Source organism: Astyanax mexicanus, chromosome 8, assembly GCF_023375975.1.
Source record: "Astyanax mexicanus isolate ESR-SI-001 chromosome 8, AstMex3_surface, whole genome shotgun sequence".
NCBI classification, from domain to species: domain Eukaryota; kingdom Metazoa; phylum Chordata; class Actinopteri; order Characiformes; family Acestrorhamphidae; genus Astyanax; species Astyanax mexicanus.
This window is the reverse complement of record NC_064415.1, coordinates 7,430,931-7,449,699: the sequence shown is the minus strand read 5'-3', so window position 1 is coordinate 7,449,699 and position 18,769 is coordinate 7,430,931. Positions and strand designations below refer to the sequence as shown.

Below are 18,769 nucleotides of genomic sequence, written 5' to 3'. Positions count from 1 at the left end.
ATAATATGCAAAACCTACTTTTGAGAACTTGTCCTAAACTCATTGACCAATCCTGACATGTTTGGTGTCAAACAACTCAGCAGAGTCCCAACCTCAATAATTATTAAAAAAATCTTGAAATTTGCAAAAAATATGGCCGCCATATGCAAATTAATCTTACCGTGGCACACCCAAATTTACTTTAACAGCTGTAACTTTTGAATGCTTAAACCGACACTAATGCCACTTTAGACCTATGATGCCAACATGATTCTGAGGTAGCATGTCAATCTGTGTAGACATACGCCCCCAGGGGGCGGAGCCAAAGCTAAAAATCTGTTTCTCAGGAACCGTACAAGCTATGAAGCTCTCCTTTGGCATGTATCATCTATGGCCTATGTCCTAATGTTTTACAGAAGGAAAATTTGATACGCTGTTCACCTAGCTTGGTTATGCTGCCCATCCAGCTAGGTAATTCTGGTCATTCACATTGGTCATTATGGTCCTGCTGGTCATTCAGCTTTGTCATGATAGCAATGCTGGTCATCCAGCTTGGTCATACTGGCCAAACACCTTTGCCATGCTGGTCATCCAGTTTGGTGATGCCGGTCAACCAGCAACATGTTTTAAGCCTAACTGACCTCCAGGGGCCTCTTTGACTGTAACGCTCGAACCCCGTAAATCGCCGCTTGCGGCTATATTTATTATTATTATTCTTTTTCTCCTGAAAAAACAGTTGTGCAGCCTAAACCGTAAGTCATAGAGAAATGAAACTTGGTAGGTAGATGTAGGATCAGTGCATCTCGGTGGACAACAAAAATGGCACCGATTGGTCAAGTGGTGGCGCTATAAACAAGGAAATTCATTTTTCACAATTTTCTCAATAACTCAAAAACCATAAGACCTACATTCAAAATTCTTTTTTTGATGGATTCCTTGGGTCAATACCAACAACTTTCCAATTTGGACCATGCACTTCCGTCTATATAGATTTTTTGCTAATTTGCATAATATGCAAAACCTACTTTTGCAAACTAGTCCTAGGAATTTTGACCAATCCTGGCATGTTTGGTATCAAAACACTCGTGAGAGCATGCGCTTCAATATTCATTAAGAAAAAGTTGAAATATGTAAACAATATGGCCGCCATATGCAAATTAGTCCTTCCGGATATATGCCCCATTCACTTCAAGAGGTAAATTTGGAGCACTGTTTCTCAGCAACCGTGCAACCTAGCAAGTTGAAACTTTGCATGCAGAATCTATCATACAGCCTCTAAAGGATGTTCAAAGGGCAACTTAATCGATCAACATGGCTGAACACCATCAGCCAATCAGCATTCAGCAGACATTTTGGCAGGCTGAATGTTGCCCAATCTGGATGATATTTGGCAGTTATGTTCAGGTGGAGACACTGTAGTGACCTGCAAAGTGCTGAAACAATCCGCCCACTGGGGGGCGCTGTTCCAAAAAAACGAGTATATGTCAATCATGCTGTACTATTTTGACATCTAATTGTTTTTGCCATATTAAGTACAGTGGCTCTGACAAATTTCTCAATACAACTATGTTTAAAAAGTGCTTTGTTCATTCATAATTGCTAATTGTTTGAAAATAGCTATATTGAAACTACTCTCTGGATATTTGGCCTATCACCTCCATTTCAGTCTTGCTGCACACTGTAGAGTCTCTAGGTAAATGTTCATTAAAAACATTTGTGAAAATTTCACATACAATACTCTCCAGGCATCAAGCAATCTGTGCGTCCTTGGAATTTCTAACCTAAATTGCTGTAACTCTGCAGTATTTGCTGTAATCTCACAATGTTAAAGACCTCTGTACAATATCACTCTGATGAAGCGCCATTTAATACAGAACTAGATTAAGAATAACTTGACATTACATGTCATATCAGAACATTCACTCCTTTGTGCCTCTTCTCAACATTAATAACAGGTGAAAGACTTTTGATCATTTCTAAATGTGACAGAATGTCTCCAATTGTGTTAGACCTTCTTACACATCACCATCCTATGCTCTAGTAGGCACCATTTTGCTAGTTGGTGCTTGATGAAGCGCCATTTAATTCAGAACTAGATTTATAATAACTTCGTAATTACATGTCATATCAGAACATTCACTCCTTTGTGTTAATTTAAACTTGTTTGGTCAAACATTTCAGCTTGTTCTGCAAAGGTTCAAAGGTCAATCTGAATACCACTTTGTGAACATTCTGGTTGAAGCCACCTGATCAATACCAATAACATGTAGACACCTTTTGACTAGTTCTAACTCACTTAATGAATATCCTACAAAGTTCACTAGATTTACATGTGAATTTAAGCACTGATCAGGTTGAAAGGCCTCTGCTCAACATTAATAACAGGTGAAAAACTTGATAATTTCTAAATGTGACAGGGCATCTCCAATCATATTAGACCTTCTTACACATCACCATTCAATGCTCCAGTAGGCACCATTGTGCAAGTTGGTGCTTGAACCCGATGATTGCCGCTTGCGGCTATATTTTTATTATTATTATTCTTTTTCTCCTGAAAAAACAGTTGTGCAGCCTAAACCGTAAGTCATAGAGAAATTAAACTTGGTAGGTAGATGTAGGATCAGTGCATCTCGGTGGACAACAAAAATGGCACCGATTGGTCAAGTGGTGGCGATATAAACAAGGAAATTCATTTTTCACACTTTTCTCAATAACTCAAAAACCATAAGACCTACATTCAAAATTCTTTTTTTGATGGATTCCTTGGGTCAATACCAACAACTTTCCAATTTGGACCATGCACTTCCGTCTATATAGATTTTTTGCTAATTTGCATAATATGCAAAACCTACTTTTGCAAACTAGTCCTAGGAATTTTGACCAATCCTGGCATGTTTGGTATCAAAACACTCGTGAGAGCATGCGCTTCAATATTCATTAAGAAAAAGTTGAAATATGTAAACAATATGGCCGCCATATGCAAATTAGTCCTTCCGGATATATGCCCCATTCACTTCAAGAGGTAAATTTGGAGCACTGTTTCTCAGCAACCGTGCAACCTAGCAAGTTGAAACTTTGCATGCAGAATCTATCATACAGCCTCTAAAGGATGTTCAAAGGGCAACTTAATCAATCAACATGGCTGAACACCATCAGCCAATCAGCATTCAGCAGACATTTTGGCAGGCTGAATGTTGCCCAATCTGGATGATATTTGGCAGTTATGTTCAGGTGGAGACACTGTAGTGACCTGCAAAGTGCTGAAACAATCCGCCCACTGGGGGGTGCTGTTCCAAAAAAACGAGTATATGTCAATCATGCTGTACTATTTTGACATCTAATTGTTTTTGCCATATTTAGTACAGTGGCTCTGACAAATTTTTCAATACAACTATGTTTAAAAAGTGCTTTGTTTATTCAGAACTGCTAATTGTTTGAAAATAGCTATATTGAAACTACTCTCTGGATATTTGGCCTATCACCTCCATTTCAGTGTTGCTGCACACTGTAGAGTCTCTAGGTAAATGTTCATTAAAAACATTTGTGAAAATTTCACATACAATACTCTCCAGGCATCAAGCAATCTGTGCGTCCTTGGAATTTCTAACCTAAATTGCTGTAACTCTGCAGTATTTGCTGTAATCTCACAATGTTAAAGACCTCTGTACAATATCACTCTGATGAAGCGCCATTTAATACAGAACTAGATTAAGAATAACTTGACATTACATGTCATATCAGAACATTCACTCCTTTGTGCCTCTTCTCAACATTAATAACAGGTGAAAGACTTTTGATCATTTCTAAATGTGACAGAATGTCTCCAATTGTGTTAGACCTTCTTACACATCACCATCCTATGCTCTAGTAGGCACCATTGTGCTAGTTGGTGCTTGATGAAGCGCCATTTAATTCAGAACTAGATTTATAATAACTTCGTAATTACATGTCATATCAGAACATTCACTCCTTTGTGTTAATTTAAACTTGTTTGGTCAAACATTTCAGCTTGTTCTGCAAAGGTTCAAAGGTCAATCTGAATACCACTTTGTGAACATTCTGGTTGAAGCCACCTGATCAATACCAATAACATGTAGACACCTTTTGACTAGTTCTAACTCACTTAATGAATATCCTACAAAGTTCACTAGATTTACATGTGAATTTAAGCACTGATCAGGTTGAAAGGCCTCTGCTCAACATTAATAACAGGTGAAAAACTTGATAATTTCTAAATGTGACAGGGCATCTCCAATCATATTAGACCTTCTTACACATCACCATTCAATGCTCCAGTAGGCACCATTGTGCAAATGGTGCTTGAACCCGATGATTGCCGCTTGCGGCTATATTTATAATTAGTATTACAAGAAATATATTTGATTTTAAAGTGTTGGGACTCTGGATTGAGGACTGAGGAGGTTCATAATTAACCCAAAACTAAAAACGTAAATTATACAATTTACATCTGCTAATCTACATCAGAGCAATTCTATTGAAATATTTACTAAAACTAATGAAAGGCTTCAGTTCATAATTATCTATTGTTGGAATGATTTTATTTGGTATGATAATGAGAACTGAGTGCAGTGTTTAATCAGTTTATTGATCAGGTATTAATGTGTCTCTAGAGCTGGATCTGGTCAGATGGGAGTGACTCCTCATACACACACTGGAACAATGGAGAACCAAACAACGCTGTGGGTGATAACTGTGTGGAATTATGGAGAGAATATGGATACAGATGGAATGTTCTACGCTGTCACTATACAAATCCATTTATCTGCTATGAAGGTGAGGAAAATGAGCTGATACAGCTCCAGTTTATTATCATTAAATTCACTATTTAGTTCCGTTAATAGTCCTGTAACAATAATTATATTATCATTAACTTTCTGTACAATATATAAACATATACTCAACTACATTTTTCTGATCTCAGTATTGCTTATTGGTTTAACTTACCAAGGAGAGTCTATTTACAGAAACATATCAGTTCAAAACCTTATTTTAAAACTGTGTTTTTATCTTATTTATACAGTATTTATTTAATATGTTTTTTATTCCAGTTACATTGTCTAAACATTCCTAAATATTAAATGTTAATTTATTTTTAAATGGGTGTAATTGCATTATTATGCTACCATATTTTCATTGTTTTATCATGATAATAACATCATTATTATCATAAATTCTGACACAATATACAATTTTTTTTTTTTTATCGTGACAGACCTCCTGACTCTTGACTGTACTATACTATTAAAAATAGTGATTTAGGTCAGTCTGCTTTCTCGTTTCCACATGACTGCTATTCTCTTCCATTTGAAGTAAAACTGTTTTATTTGTTTATTCTCCAAAAATATGAAAATTATTGATTAAAAACACATTTGTCTGCAGATAAAAATGAGTCACTTAACTAAATCTAACACTTTTACATTATAACATAATGAAGCTCATGAAAATGTATTATCACTGTTACTTAAATAAATAAAATTTCACTAAAAAAAATATTTAAAATATTTGAGTTTGTAGAATTAAAACAGAATAGTCTTTTAATGAAACTAGATCTAAATAATTGATTATATACTGTTTCACTTTTAAAATAACCCCAATCTGCTCTTTTAAATAATAGATACAGATTGAATTAACGATAAATAACAGATATAGTTTTAATTAATAATAAATGGGACTGTCATGGTGTGCACAGAATACAGACACTCGCAGATGCAGTAAAACGGGTTGTTTATTAAAATAGCAGGCAGGAAAAAGGGTAGTCGTACAAACAGAGTTAGAGCACCGGAAAACAGAAGCAACGTAGAAATAACCATACCATGAGTGAGAGACAGTCCAGAGTTCAAACACAAGCAGGCCAACATCAGAGGTAATCCAAAATCGAAAAAATGTGAAACAGTCCAGGTCATACACAAAAAAAATCCACAATCAGAGATAATCCAAAAATCGGCGTCGAGAAAAAACAAAACAAGGTCATACACGAAGGTAACAGATACAACAGATAGTAACGCTTAGTAATGAGGAAAATCCAACAATACCCGGCACAGAAGTGTGTGAGAGGTGTCCTTAAATAGTGCCTGACTAATATTCGGGGCTTCCTGGTTGGAGCAGGTGAGGTGACGTGTGACTAGGTGTGTGCGTGTCAGCGGGTGGTGCGTTCTGGGTAATGTAGTTGTTAGACTGAGAACCTCTGTCAGAGCTGGGTGCGTGAGAAACAGAGGAGCTAACAGCACCAGATGTGACAGTACCTCCCCCCGAGGGAGTCGGAACGGGAACGGAACGAGGACGACCACGACGACGCCCACCCGACGGACAGGGAGTACCGGCGGGAGGAACAGGAGTAGCCACAGAGGTACCGGACAGACGGGGGTTGCGGAGCTGGGAACCCCGACGAACCGGAACCGACGAGGAAAGTGAGCGCTTGGGACGCCCACGGGGTCTAGGAGCAGGTTTGCCCGGATGACGAGCATGAAATTCGGCCAAAAGAGCCGGATCCAGCACATCACTGGCAGCAACCCAAGAGCGCTCCTCGGGGCCGTAGCCCTCCCACTCAATGAGATACTGGAGCCCACCGCCGCGCCTGCGAGAATCCAGCACCTCTTTCACCGCGTAGGTGGATGAAGCCTCCCCCTCCACTGCCGTGGGCGGTACGTCATCCGGAAGACCCTCCGCGAGTGGACCTGGGACAAGAGGTTTCAGGAGAGATACATGGAATGAATTATGGACTCTATACTGGGCTGGCAGTTCAATCTTATAAGTAACTTCGTTAATTTGAGACAAAACCTTGAAAGGCCCAATATACTTAGGCAGAAGTTTCCTGCACTCCCCCTCAAACCTCAAGTCCCGGGTGGACAACCACACTCGATCCCCGGGCTGATACTGGGGGGTACTGCCTCGGTGTCTGTCGGACTGCTCCTTGTATTTGCGTAACGCCTCCGAAACCTGCTGGTGAGTTTCCTCCCACACCTGCTCGCTCCGCTTCATCCAGTCGTCCACCGCAGGAACCTCAGAGGACACGGCTGTCCACGGAGCTAACGGAGGTTGGTAACCCAGAACGCACTGAAACGGTGTGAGACCAGAAGTGGAGTTAGTGAGAGAATTCTGCGCAATCTCAGCCCATATAAGGAACTGAGCCCAGTCAGAGGGGTGCTTATAACAGTACAGACGGAGAAACTTGCCCAATTCTTGATTAACACGTTCACATTGACCGTTACTAGTGGGATGGAACCCTGAGGTTAAACTAACATGAACACCCAAATGTTCAAAAAATGCTTTCCAAACCCTGGAAGTAAACTGAGGACCACGATCAGAGAGAATATCCTCTGGGATACCATAATGTCTAAACACGTGTGTGTAAATGGCTTGTGCAGTTTGAAGTGCAGTGGGCAGGGCAGAGAAAGGAATAAACTTAACCCCCCTGGAAAATCTATCCACAACAGTGAGTACTGTGGTGTAACCCTCGGAGACAGGTAAATCAGTGACGAAATCTACAGCTATGTGAGACCAGGGTCTTTCCGGTACAGGTAGAGGAACAAGCTTACCGGCTGGAAGGGTTTTTGGGGTTTTGCATTGAGCACAAACGGAACAGGAGGAAACGAAAGCGTGTATATCAGCTCGCATGGTGTCCCACCAATAGCGAGCTGATACTAGCTGCAGAGTGCGCGTAACACCGGGATGGCCCGAGGTGAGAGCAGAGTGAGCCCAGCTAATAAGACGATCTCTAAACTGTTCAGGAACGAAAGTTTTGTGAGAGGGACACCCCTCAGGAGGCGGTGAGTGCGCCACACTCTGTTGAATGAGATCATCTAATTCCCAGCGAATAGCTGCAATTTTGACGGCCGGCGGAAGAATGCGTTCAGGTTCGGAAGACTGAGATGCGCTATCCGGAGCAGTATAGACTCGGGATAGTGCATCTGCCTTAGTGTTACGGTTGCCAGGGCGAAACGAAATAGAGAAATCGAATCTGGAGAAAAATAATGACCAACGAGCTTGGCGAGGATTAAGACGTTTGGCAGAGCGTAAATACTCGAGATTCTTGTGATCAGTGATAACAGTAAATGGGTGCGCGGCCCCCTCCAGCCAGTGACGCCATTCTTCGAGAGCCAGTTTGACAGCAAGAAGCTCTCTATCCCCTATGCCGTAGTTGCGCTCCGCAGGAGACATTTTTCGAGAAAAGAAGGCTATGGGATGCATTTTAGGCAGAGACCCACTACGCTGTGACAAAACAGCCCCTACCCCAGTATCAGAAGCGTCGACCTCGACAATGAACGGAAGTTCGGGCTTAGGGTGCGCTAGTATAGGTGTGGAAACAAATGCAGTTTTAAGCTTATTAAAAGCTTGCTCAGCTTCGGGAGACCAATTCAGGATCTTAGTGGCTTTCTTGGTCAGAGCAGTAAGAGGGGCAGCTATACCACTAAAATTGCGGATAAATCGCCTATAGAAATTTGCGAAACCTAAAAAGCGCTGGAGATCCTTAATAGATTGCGGAACGGGCCAGTCAGTGACAGCTGAAACTTTGGTGTCGTCCATCAGGACGCCTTGGGAGCTAATAACATAGCCGAGAAAGGAGACTTGCTGACGGTGAAATTCGCATTTCTCTGCTTTGGCATAAAGGCTATTCTCCAGTAAGTGTTGGAGAACGGAACGTACGTGGATCACGTGAGACTCAAAATCAGCCGAATAAATCAGAATGTCGTCTATAAATAGGATGACGTACTTTCCAATCATATCCCTAAATATGTCATTCATGAATGACTGGAAGACTGCCGGGGCGTTAGCGAGACCGAAACTCATCACTAAATATTCGTAGTGCCCATTAGTAGTGGTAAAGGCAGTCTTCCACTCGTCACCCTCACGGATACGAATTAAATTATACGCGCTGCGCAAGTCTAATTTCGTAAAAAAGGAAGCTTCACGAAGTTGCTCGAGAGCGCTGGGTATGAGGGGTAACGGATACGCAAATTTCTTAGTTATGTCATTAAGCCCACGGTAGTCTATACAGGGTCTCAACCCCCCGTCTTTCTTCTTGACAAAGAAGAACCCTGAACCAACCGGAGATTTAGACGGGCGGATGAAACCCTGAGCGAGTGCCTCCTCAACATAGTCTGCCATAGCCTTCTCTTCATCGAGGGTGAGGGGATAGACTCTAGCTTTGGGCAGCGTAGCTCCCTCCACTAGATCTATAGCACAGTCATAAGGACGGTGTGGAGGCAATTTAGTGGCATTGGTTTTGCTAAAGACATCAAGAAAATCAGAGTATTCAGAGGGGATAACAGGAGTATCTACTGCGTCAGGACTTTCTACCGAGGTAGACTGTAAAGCTAACTCATTAAGAGCTAAACAATGTTCATAACAAGAGGGAGACCAAACCGTAATATCACCATCAGTCCAGGAAACCACAGGATCATGAAATTTGAGCCATGGCATGCCCAAAATCACCGGGTGTTCAGAGCAGGGAAGCACAAACAGGGGCAGTTCCTCGTGATGCAGAGCGCTGGCTTGAAGAGCGACGGGAAGTGTCTGACGAGTGATAGCCTTGGAGCGTACCGTTTTCCCATCCACAGCGTGTATAGAAATGGGACGGCGCAGATCACGGGTAGGGATGCCATGTTCCTTGACCAGGTCCCAGCTGATGAAGTTCCCCTCCGACCCGGAATCTACAAGCGCTGGGACACAGAACATACCAGTGGGTGAAGAAATAATAACAGGTAACGTAAAACATTTAGCTTTGTGATTAGAGATAGAATTACGTACCACGTGCTCTCCACGCGCTTTCCCAGGGCTGGAGCCTTCACGGGTCGGGTCAGGAGACCACATTCAGCTTTGCGATGCCCAGCCTCTCCACAGTAGAGACAAAGATGGAACCGAATGCGGCGTTGGCGTTCCGCTGGAGATAATCTGGACTTCTGAACATCCATGGGTTCCACTGTGGAGTCTGATGAAGCGTGAGGTAGCTCCGCCGGAGTAGGTTGTACGTGGAGGTTGGTCTTGGTTTGGCGAGAGAGCAGCTGGTCTAACCGAATGGAGAGAGAAATCAGCTGATCCAAGGTAAGGGATTCATCCTTGCATGCTAACTCCTTCAAAACTTCAGGGTTAAGTCCATTCTTGTACACAGAGATAAGTGCAGCGTTGTTCCAGCCACTGCCAGCTGCCAGAGTGCGAAATTCCATGGCATATGAAGCAACAGATTTCTGACCTTGTTTTAACGCCAGTAGAAGCTCCCCAGAAGATTGTCCGTAGCGTGAGTGATCAAAAACTGCTCGAAACAAAGTCAAAAACTCCGAATAGCTGGTTTCAGAAATGGTGTCCCAAACCGCCGTAGCCCAGTCGAGTGCTTTACCAGACAGCCTTGAAATAATAAAGCCGATCTTAGCTTTGTCTGTGGCGGGAGAAGCGTTACTAAAAAATACGGAGCATTGTAAGAGAAATCCGCTGCATTTCTCCGGGGAACCATCAAAATACTCCGGCTTGCACACCTGAAAGCCGGAGACAGGAGAGCTAATGGTGCTAGTGTTAGCTACAGGGCTAGCGTTAGCTACAGCTAAGCCCTTAAGGTGCTCGAGAATGCTAGAGAGCTGCTGCTGCTGGTTAGCTTGCTGGCTAGCTAACTCAGTAACGGCGTGGGTCACACCGGCGAGTGTTTGCTGGTGCTGACCGAGCAATCTGCCTTGATTAAACAACCCTGATCTTAGCATATCCGCATCTGCTGTCTGATCAAGAGAGGCCGGGTATTCTGTCATGGTGTGCACAGAATACAGACACTCGCAGATGCAGTAAAACGGGTTGTTTATTAAAATAGCAGGCAGGAAAAAGGGTAGTCGTACAAACAGAGTTAGAGCACCGGAAAACAGAAGCAACGTAGAAATAACCATACCATGAGTGAGAGACAGTCCAGAGTTCAAACACAAGCAGGCCAACATCAGAGGTAATCCAAAATCGAAAAAACGTGAAACAGTCCAGGTCATACACAAAAAAAATCCACAATCAGAGATAATCCAAAAATCGGCGTCGAGAAAAAACAAAACAAGGTCATACACGAAGGTAACAGATACAACAGATAGTAACGCTTAGTAATGAGGAAAATCCAACCGGCACAGAAGTGTGTGAGAGGTGTCCTTAAATAGTGCCTGACTAATATTCGGGGCTTCCTGGTTGGAGCAGGTGAGGTGACGTGTGACTAGGTGTGTGCGTGTCAGCGGGTGGTGCGTTCTGGGTAATGTAGTTGTTAGACTGAGAACCTCTGTCAGAGCTGGGTGCGTGAGAAACAGAGGAGCTAACAGCACCAGATGTGACAGGGACACTTTATGATATTTCTTGTCATTTATCAAACAAAATTGGCAAATGATAAATTTCTGTAATACTGATGATGTTCATTCTGATTGTGTGGTTTCACAGCTAGAGCTCAATTATTCCATTAGATCTTATGAACCATTTACTCTAAATTCGCCCTATTTTCTTCTGAAAAGCAAATACAGTGAGTCCAAGAAGTATTTGATCCCTTGCTGATTTTCTTCGTTGGCCCACTAATAAAGACATGATCATTCTGTACTTTTAATGGTAGATGTATTCTTACATGGAGAGACAGAATATTAAAAAGAAAATCCAGAAAATAAATCTAAGTAATATATATTAATTGATTTGTATTTCATGGAGTGAAATAAGTATTTGATCCCTTAGTATTCATTAGCAGTTCTGGCTTTTACAGACCAGTTAGACACTCCCAATCAACTTGTTACCTGACCTGAAGCCACCTGTTCTCACTAATCACTTGTGTGAAAAACACCTGTCCACAGAATCAGACAGATCACACAGATTTCAAGTCTCCAACATGGGTAAAACCAAAGAGCTGTCACAGGACCTCAGAGTCAGAATTGTTGACCTTCACAAAGCTGGAATGGGCTACAAAAAGATTAGTAAGGTGTTGGATGTGAAAGTAACAACTATTGGTGCAATTATCAGAAAGTTTAAAGAGTATAACATGACAATCAACAGACCTCGGCCCGGTGCTCCAAAGAAGATTTCGCCTCGTGGGGTGGCAATGATGCTGAGAACGGTCAGAAATCGTCCTGCAACCACTCGGCAGGAGTTAGCAAATGACCTGAAGGCAGCTGGGACCACAGTTTGCAAGGAAACAATTGGCAACACTTTGTGCAACAATGGATTCACATCCTGCAGTGCCCGAAAGGTACCCCTGCTGAAGAGAGCACATGTGGAGGCGCGCCTCAAGTATGCCAATGATCATTTGAAAGATGAACCAAGTTATTGGGAGAAGGTTTTGTGGTCAGACGAGACCAAAATTGAACTTTTTGGCCTCAACTCCACCCGCCATGTGTGGAGGAAGAAAAATGCTGCCTATGACCCCAAGAACACTGTGCCCACCGTCAAGCATGGAGGTGGAAGCATAATGTTTTGGGGGTGTTTCTCTGCCAAGGGTACAGGGCTACTTCACCGCATCACTGGGAAGATGGATGGAGCCATGTACCGCACAATCCTGAGGGACAACCTCCTCCCCTCTGCCAGGGATCTGAAAATGGGTTGGGTCTTCCAACATGATAACGACCCTAAACATACAGCAAAGGATTGGCTCAAGAAAAATCACATTAAGGTCATGGAGTGGCCCAGCCAGTCGCCAGACCTCAATCCGATCGAAAATCTATGGAGGGAGCTGAAGGTCAGAGTTGCCAAGCGACAGCCCACCAACCTTCATGATTTAGAGAGGATCTGCAAAGAAGAGTGGGCCAAAATTCCCCCTGGTGTGTGTGCTAAACTTGTGGTTAACTACAACAAACGTCTAACCGCTGTGCTTGCAAACAAAGGCTTTGCCACTAAGTATTGAGTGTGTTTGGCAAGAGGGATCAAATACTTATTTTCCTCATTGAAATACAAATTAATTAAAATATATTCTTTAAAATTATATTCTGGATTTTTGTCTTGATATTCTGTCTCTCCATGTTAGAATATATCTACCATTAAAAGTGCAGAAGGATAGTGTCTTTATTAGTGGGCAAACAAAGAAAATCAGCAAGGGATCAAATACTTCTTGGACTCACTGTATTTAATCTGACACTTCTGTGGTATGATGCTAAATTTAGAATTTAGAAACATAATTTATTAATCCCACATGTGGGAAAATTGCAGTGTTACCGCAGTGCAGAGGACAAAACAGAAGTGTCAATTATATATAAACAATTACATATATATATATATATATATATATATATATATATATATATATATATATATATATATATGTATATTTTATTTTATGAATTTCTCTTCTCTTCTTATGTAAAGCCGTGTTGTTGTGATGGATGCAGTGTGTGGTTTAGCATTGTCTTTCTGAAATATGCAAGGCCTTCCCTTTAAGTGTCTGAGCAATACCTTGTGAAAAATTTGTGTATTTAAAAATAATCATAGTGTACTTAAACTATATGCAGAATAATTAAAGTATGCTTTTTCTCCTTACATATACATACATACACTATATATATATATATATATATATATATATATATATATATATATATATATATATATATATATATATATATATAAATATATATATATATTTATATATATATATATATATATATATATATATATATATATATATATATATATATATATATATATCATGTCACATCCTTGCCCCGTTTCCCTGTGTTTTCCTTCTGTGCCCATGCTTCTCTGTGTTTGTTTACCTGTGCCTGTCTTTTCCCCACCTGCTCTGTCTGTGTTCATCTGTAGCTCCGCCCGTCCGTGTCTTTACCTTAACTGTTGTCACCTGTATTCGTTTGTAGCTCCGCCCCTCATTAATCAGTCCCCAGGTGTTACCTGTTTACTTTCCTGCCTTGTGTGTGTATTTAAGCTCCTTTGTCTTCAGTGTTAGTTTGTCGGTTCTTGTGTGTGTATACGTCTGTTTCGGCTGCGGTTTTGTTCTGTTTGTGATTCAGTTTGTTGTACAAGTTCCTGTTTGTTTTATTGTTTGATTGTTTGTTATTTTCATTAAAGATTACATTAAAGATTTACAAAAATTTGCTAGTAAAACATGTTTCTCATACAAATTAAAACTGTGCTGATACAATGTTTATATGTTAGAACTTTACTTTAAAAGCTTATTTTCGATATTTTAGAGTAAGAAAAGAACAGCTAATGCTTGCGATGAGATATTATACTTTTGTTTTTACTAGTTTATTTTGATGTTAAATCTACAGCTCCACCTAAAACAATAAGTTACTTTGATTTTACCACATTGATAACCTCTGGAATATAATCAAGAGGAAGATGGATGATCACAAGCCATCAAACCAAACTGAACTGCTTGAATTTTTACACCAGGAGTAAAGGCATAAAGTTATCCAAAAGCAGTGTATATGACTCGTGCAGGAGAGATAACTTTTTTTTTTATTTAGTTATTCCACCAAATATTGATTTCTGAACTCTTAAAACTTTATAAATATAAACCTTTTCTCATTTTCTGCAAATAAAACCTCTAAATGACAATATTTTATTGGAATTTGGGAGAATTGTTGTCCGTAGTTTATAGAATAAAACAACAATGTTCATTTTACTCAAACATAAACCTATAAATAGCAAAATCAGAGAAACTGAAGTGCTCTCTTCATTTTTTTAGAGCTGTATATGTCACAGATGGCACAGAAGCTGAATGTAAATACAAGCTCTTTATTACATAAACTAAAAAAAAACAATTAGCAAGAAAACGGGTAGTCAAACTATAAGATATAAATTGAACTACACTGTGGTACATCTGTGAAGGTTTTAGATAGCCAACTCACACTGGAAGTAGCTGGAACACAAACAAAAGACCTGACAAAGACTTCAGGAACACAGGGCTACATATACACAGGAACAGACAAGGAACACGTGGGGAACGTAACGAGAGGGCTGGGTAACAAATGACACAAGTGAGAACACTGAATAGGCGGGACAGAAACAAAAACAGCTACAAGCACATGGTAAAGAGAGACAAAGCCATGAGAAACAGAGGGGACAACACAGGACAAAAGCACAACACTATGCTTTTAAATCACACTTTTAATAAGTTTTTAATGATAATATTTGTTGTGAAAAACTGAATATTTACGAAATTAACTGACTTGAATTGAAATGGAAAGGATACTTGTACTTCCAGTCTAAACTAACAAATCCTCTGTTCTCTTTCAGACATTCCTCTGGTCCTGATTAAAGAGAAGAAGACGTGGAGAGAAGCTCTGAGATACTGCAGAGAGAATCATGTGGACCTGGTCTCTGTTCACACTGAGGGAATTCAGCGTTGGGTGAAGACTGTAGCTAGAAATGCCTCCACTGATAATGTGTGGGTGGGTCTGCGTCACACCTGTGACCTGAAGTTCTGGTTCTGGATGAGTGGAGAGTTCCTCTGCTACCAGAACTGGGCTCCAGGTAACGGGACGGGAGGGGAGGACTGCAATAATGGAGAAAGATCAGGAGCGGTTCAGTCTGGAAGTAAGCAGTGGATCAGTCTGCTGGAGAACCAGACCCTCAACTTCATCTGCACCACCTCTCAGAGTGAGATCAGAACTTCTCTCATTTCCTGTTTGAATTATTTAGATTTGTGTTCAAACACAGAACCAGTTCTTAATCCTGATTTTCTTTTTTTTTTTTCAGATCTGTGAGAGAAGATTCAGGCACATCATTAATATCCTTAGATCTACTTCCTGTACTGCACAGTAGTGTAGACTTTCATTTCCTCTCTATTTCTTCATGTTTTTCCTTATTTTATATTGATACAATGTTGCACTGTAACATTAGGTGAGAGAGGGGTTTGTTGGACAGTCAGTAAGTTGAATCAGCTCCTGTATCTGGGGTGGGTTTCCTAAGAGCATCGTAAAGCTAAGAAGTTAAGTTAACTCGTACTTAAGATTGATCGATAATTAAAGAGTGGTTCCCAAACCCGTGAGTAACTAAAGTACTACGTAACCTCACTCACAGATTAACGAGTAACCCTAAAGTACTTCCTAAAGTGGATTCTGCATGCAGTTCAGCACCTTAATCACCAGGGGGCGCCAAATTGTATTGGATCACTGACAACTCTGAATAATATCTGAATTCTCTGAAGATTTTGTGGTAAAAACGCCCATAATTAGCATCACTCTTTATTGTCTTCACCAGGAACTACAGTATCTCACAAATGTGAGTACACCTCTCACGGTTCTGCAACTAGTTTTACATTAATGGAAGTAGACTAAGTTCATTCATAGTTAGTTACTCAGTTTTTCTCAGCTGGTTCAATTTAACCTGTAATCGGGACCATTTTACCCCTAACATGAGGCACTTAGGACCCCATCTTTTACTATATATTTATGTTTGGGACACTGCTGAGGTTTTATTTGATGCTACACTTTCTGTGTTGTTAGAATTAGCTTCATTCCTTTCTTATATTTTCTTGGTTGTAATCAACATGGGTAAATATTATTTATGTATTTTGGTGTCTGAACTGTGAGTGGTTCTATATGAGGTTTATATGTACTGTACTTTTCGGACTATAATAAGCAATTATAGTCTATGAATCAATGAATGTCTATTTTCTGGTTTGTTTTAATATATAAAGCGCATATAAAACACAATAAGAAACTTTTAATTTAGCAGGTCTCGCCGCTGGGTGTTGGTGTGGGGGGTAGCTAACTAAGTTAAGTAAAGCTAAGCTAAGTAAACAACTAATAGAAAAGACTTTCTTCAAAACAAGTTAAACAAACAATGGATTTTCATCTACACAGATTTCTGTCCTGAAAACTGTTTATTTGGGTGAGTAAAGCGCTTCAGTTTATTTACAGTAAGCTTAGATTTCCAGAATTTCTTTAGCACTAAGGCTTGAGCATTAGCATTAACAGCTAACCGCTAGGGGTTAGCAGCTAATGCTACCTGACAGGGCTACACTGAGGAACCCTGAGTGTTTTGGTAAGCCAGGGTGATATTAGCTAGTATAGCTTCTTTTAACAGGGTAAATGTGCAGACTACATTGCTAGTGCTGCACAAGCAACACTAGCTGGAGTTAGAAGCATGCTACAGGCTAATAATACTCACCTCTGAACAGGGAACTAGCGGTTAGCGGCTAATGCTAAAGCTACTCCAGCCTCCTGATTAATGATTAATGATTAATACGTTAACACTGTATAGGATCTTTTTTCCAGACATTTTTCCAGGCTTCTTTTAAAACCATGCAAATTTATTTCACCATACACAGCTTTAATTTTCTGTATTTGTTGAAAAAAAAAAAAGTATAAAATAAACTATTATATAAATATGTGAAATTGTGTGCATTCATTTGTTTTTTTTTTATTGCACTTTTGTATAAGTTGTGGGGTGTTATCTTGTGAATGAGGTTGAACACTGGCCAGCGTGCTTCTGGTAAGGTCTAATAGATGGGGATAAATTGGACATTTCCTGTTTCAAAAACATTGCGATGTGCTTGCAAAGATCTAAGAGATATGATGATTTTTGACACCTTTTGTTAAGCGATTTAAAGATCTCATTGCATCGTTTTTTTATTTGTTTTAAAATGTCTAGTTGTTTCTCTAGTATTAATGAATGTCATGTGATTCATTTTTTGTGGGGAAAAAAGTGCTCAGGTGTTTCTATTCAGCCCTGCTTTAGATCACTGAATTAGAGGTCTCTGAAGAAAGACAGGATTTCTGCTCTTGCTCATGAATATTCATAAATTCAAATATTCAAAAATCACCTCTTATTGGCTAACAGCACTCCAGCAGAGAACGCCTGCTGGCGTTCTCAGTTTCATAGTCAGTTTCATAGCTCTAAAACTCAGGACAAATACAGCCTTAGTTATAAAGACACAGCACAGAGTGTTAGGGTAAAGTTAACCCTTAAACTTTACTTAAGTTACTTACACAAGATAGCTAACGCTAACTAGCTGCTGTAAACAGAGCTGTAAGCTCTTTAGCTAACTGACAGTGTTGGCTTTGCTGAAGCCCAGGTTTAGCTCTGTCTGTGGGCGGTCGCGAGCCAAGGTGGGCGGGGCCATGAATACTAATTCACGAGTTGACGTCGATCAACTCGTATTTCTGAGGATTTTCTTTTACTAGGTACTGCAGACAGTGGAGGTTGAGGAAGAGTATTTCACAAAGAACAAGAAAAAGTGGATTTTAGCAAAAGGAGACTTTTAAAAATTTGTGTAAAGTTGGAGTTTTTCTTACAAACTGCAATTTGTTCATCATTTAACTTTACCTGTGCACCAAGTCAAGTCAAGAGAATTTTAAAGTCATTAAATCTGAATACAGGAACTTAGAGCAATGAAATTACGTTCCTTCAGAACCAACACAGTGCAACATGAAACAAACAGTACAATATAGACAACATAAAGTGAAAACGTACAAAAAATGGTACAGAATAGAGCTATAACACTACAATAAATGGGCCATTCCACCGAATGGGTGCCATTTACTTGCTGGAACTCTTCCAAATTAAACTTATTTTTAAATTAGATCTTTTTTCAACTCTGAATCTAATAACATGTATTTAGCTATTTAAAACAATCTGAAGATGGTTACAAAACTCATGTGAAATTAAAAAAAATATATGTTTAAAAGCCAAAAAGGGCCCTATGTGTAAATACTGTAATATATGTGAGTGCAGAAATCACCTGATATATAAGGAAACTAAAGAATGGAAAAAGTGATGGAGGAAAAAAGATGTTTATAGATTTTAAACATGATAAAAAGTTTATTTACTTTTTCGTCTGGCTCTTTATGTAAATCAGCATCAAAACAAAAACAGAGAAGAG

The 18,769-nt window shown here is 40.1% G+C and overlaps 1 protein-coding gene across 1 annotated transcript in view; it reads left to right on the top strand.

Moving 5' to 3' along the window:
• Window positions 1-9,477: 9,477 nt before the first annotated feature.
• LOC111188713 (snaclec agkicetin-C subunit beta-like) overlaps window positions 9,478-18,769 on the top strand; it is a 119,919-nt gene continuing 110,627 nt past the window's right edge. Inside the window, exons 1-2 of the mRNA XM_049482771.1 lie at window positions 9,478-9,589; window positions 15,178-15,414. Coding sequence (XP_049338728.1) covers window positions 9,478-9,589; window positions 15,178-15,414 — 349 coding nt within the window. The remainder of the gene's footprint in view (window positions 9,590-15,177; window positions 15,415-18,769) is intronic.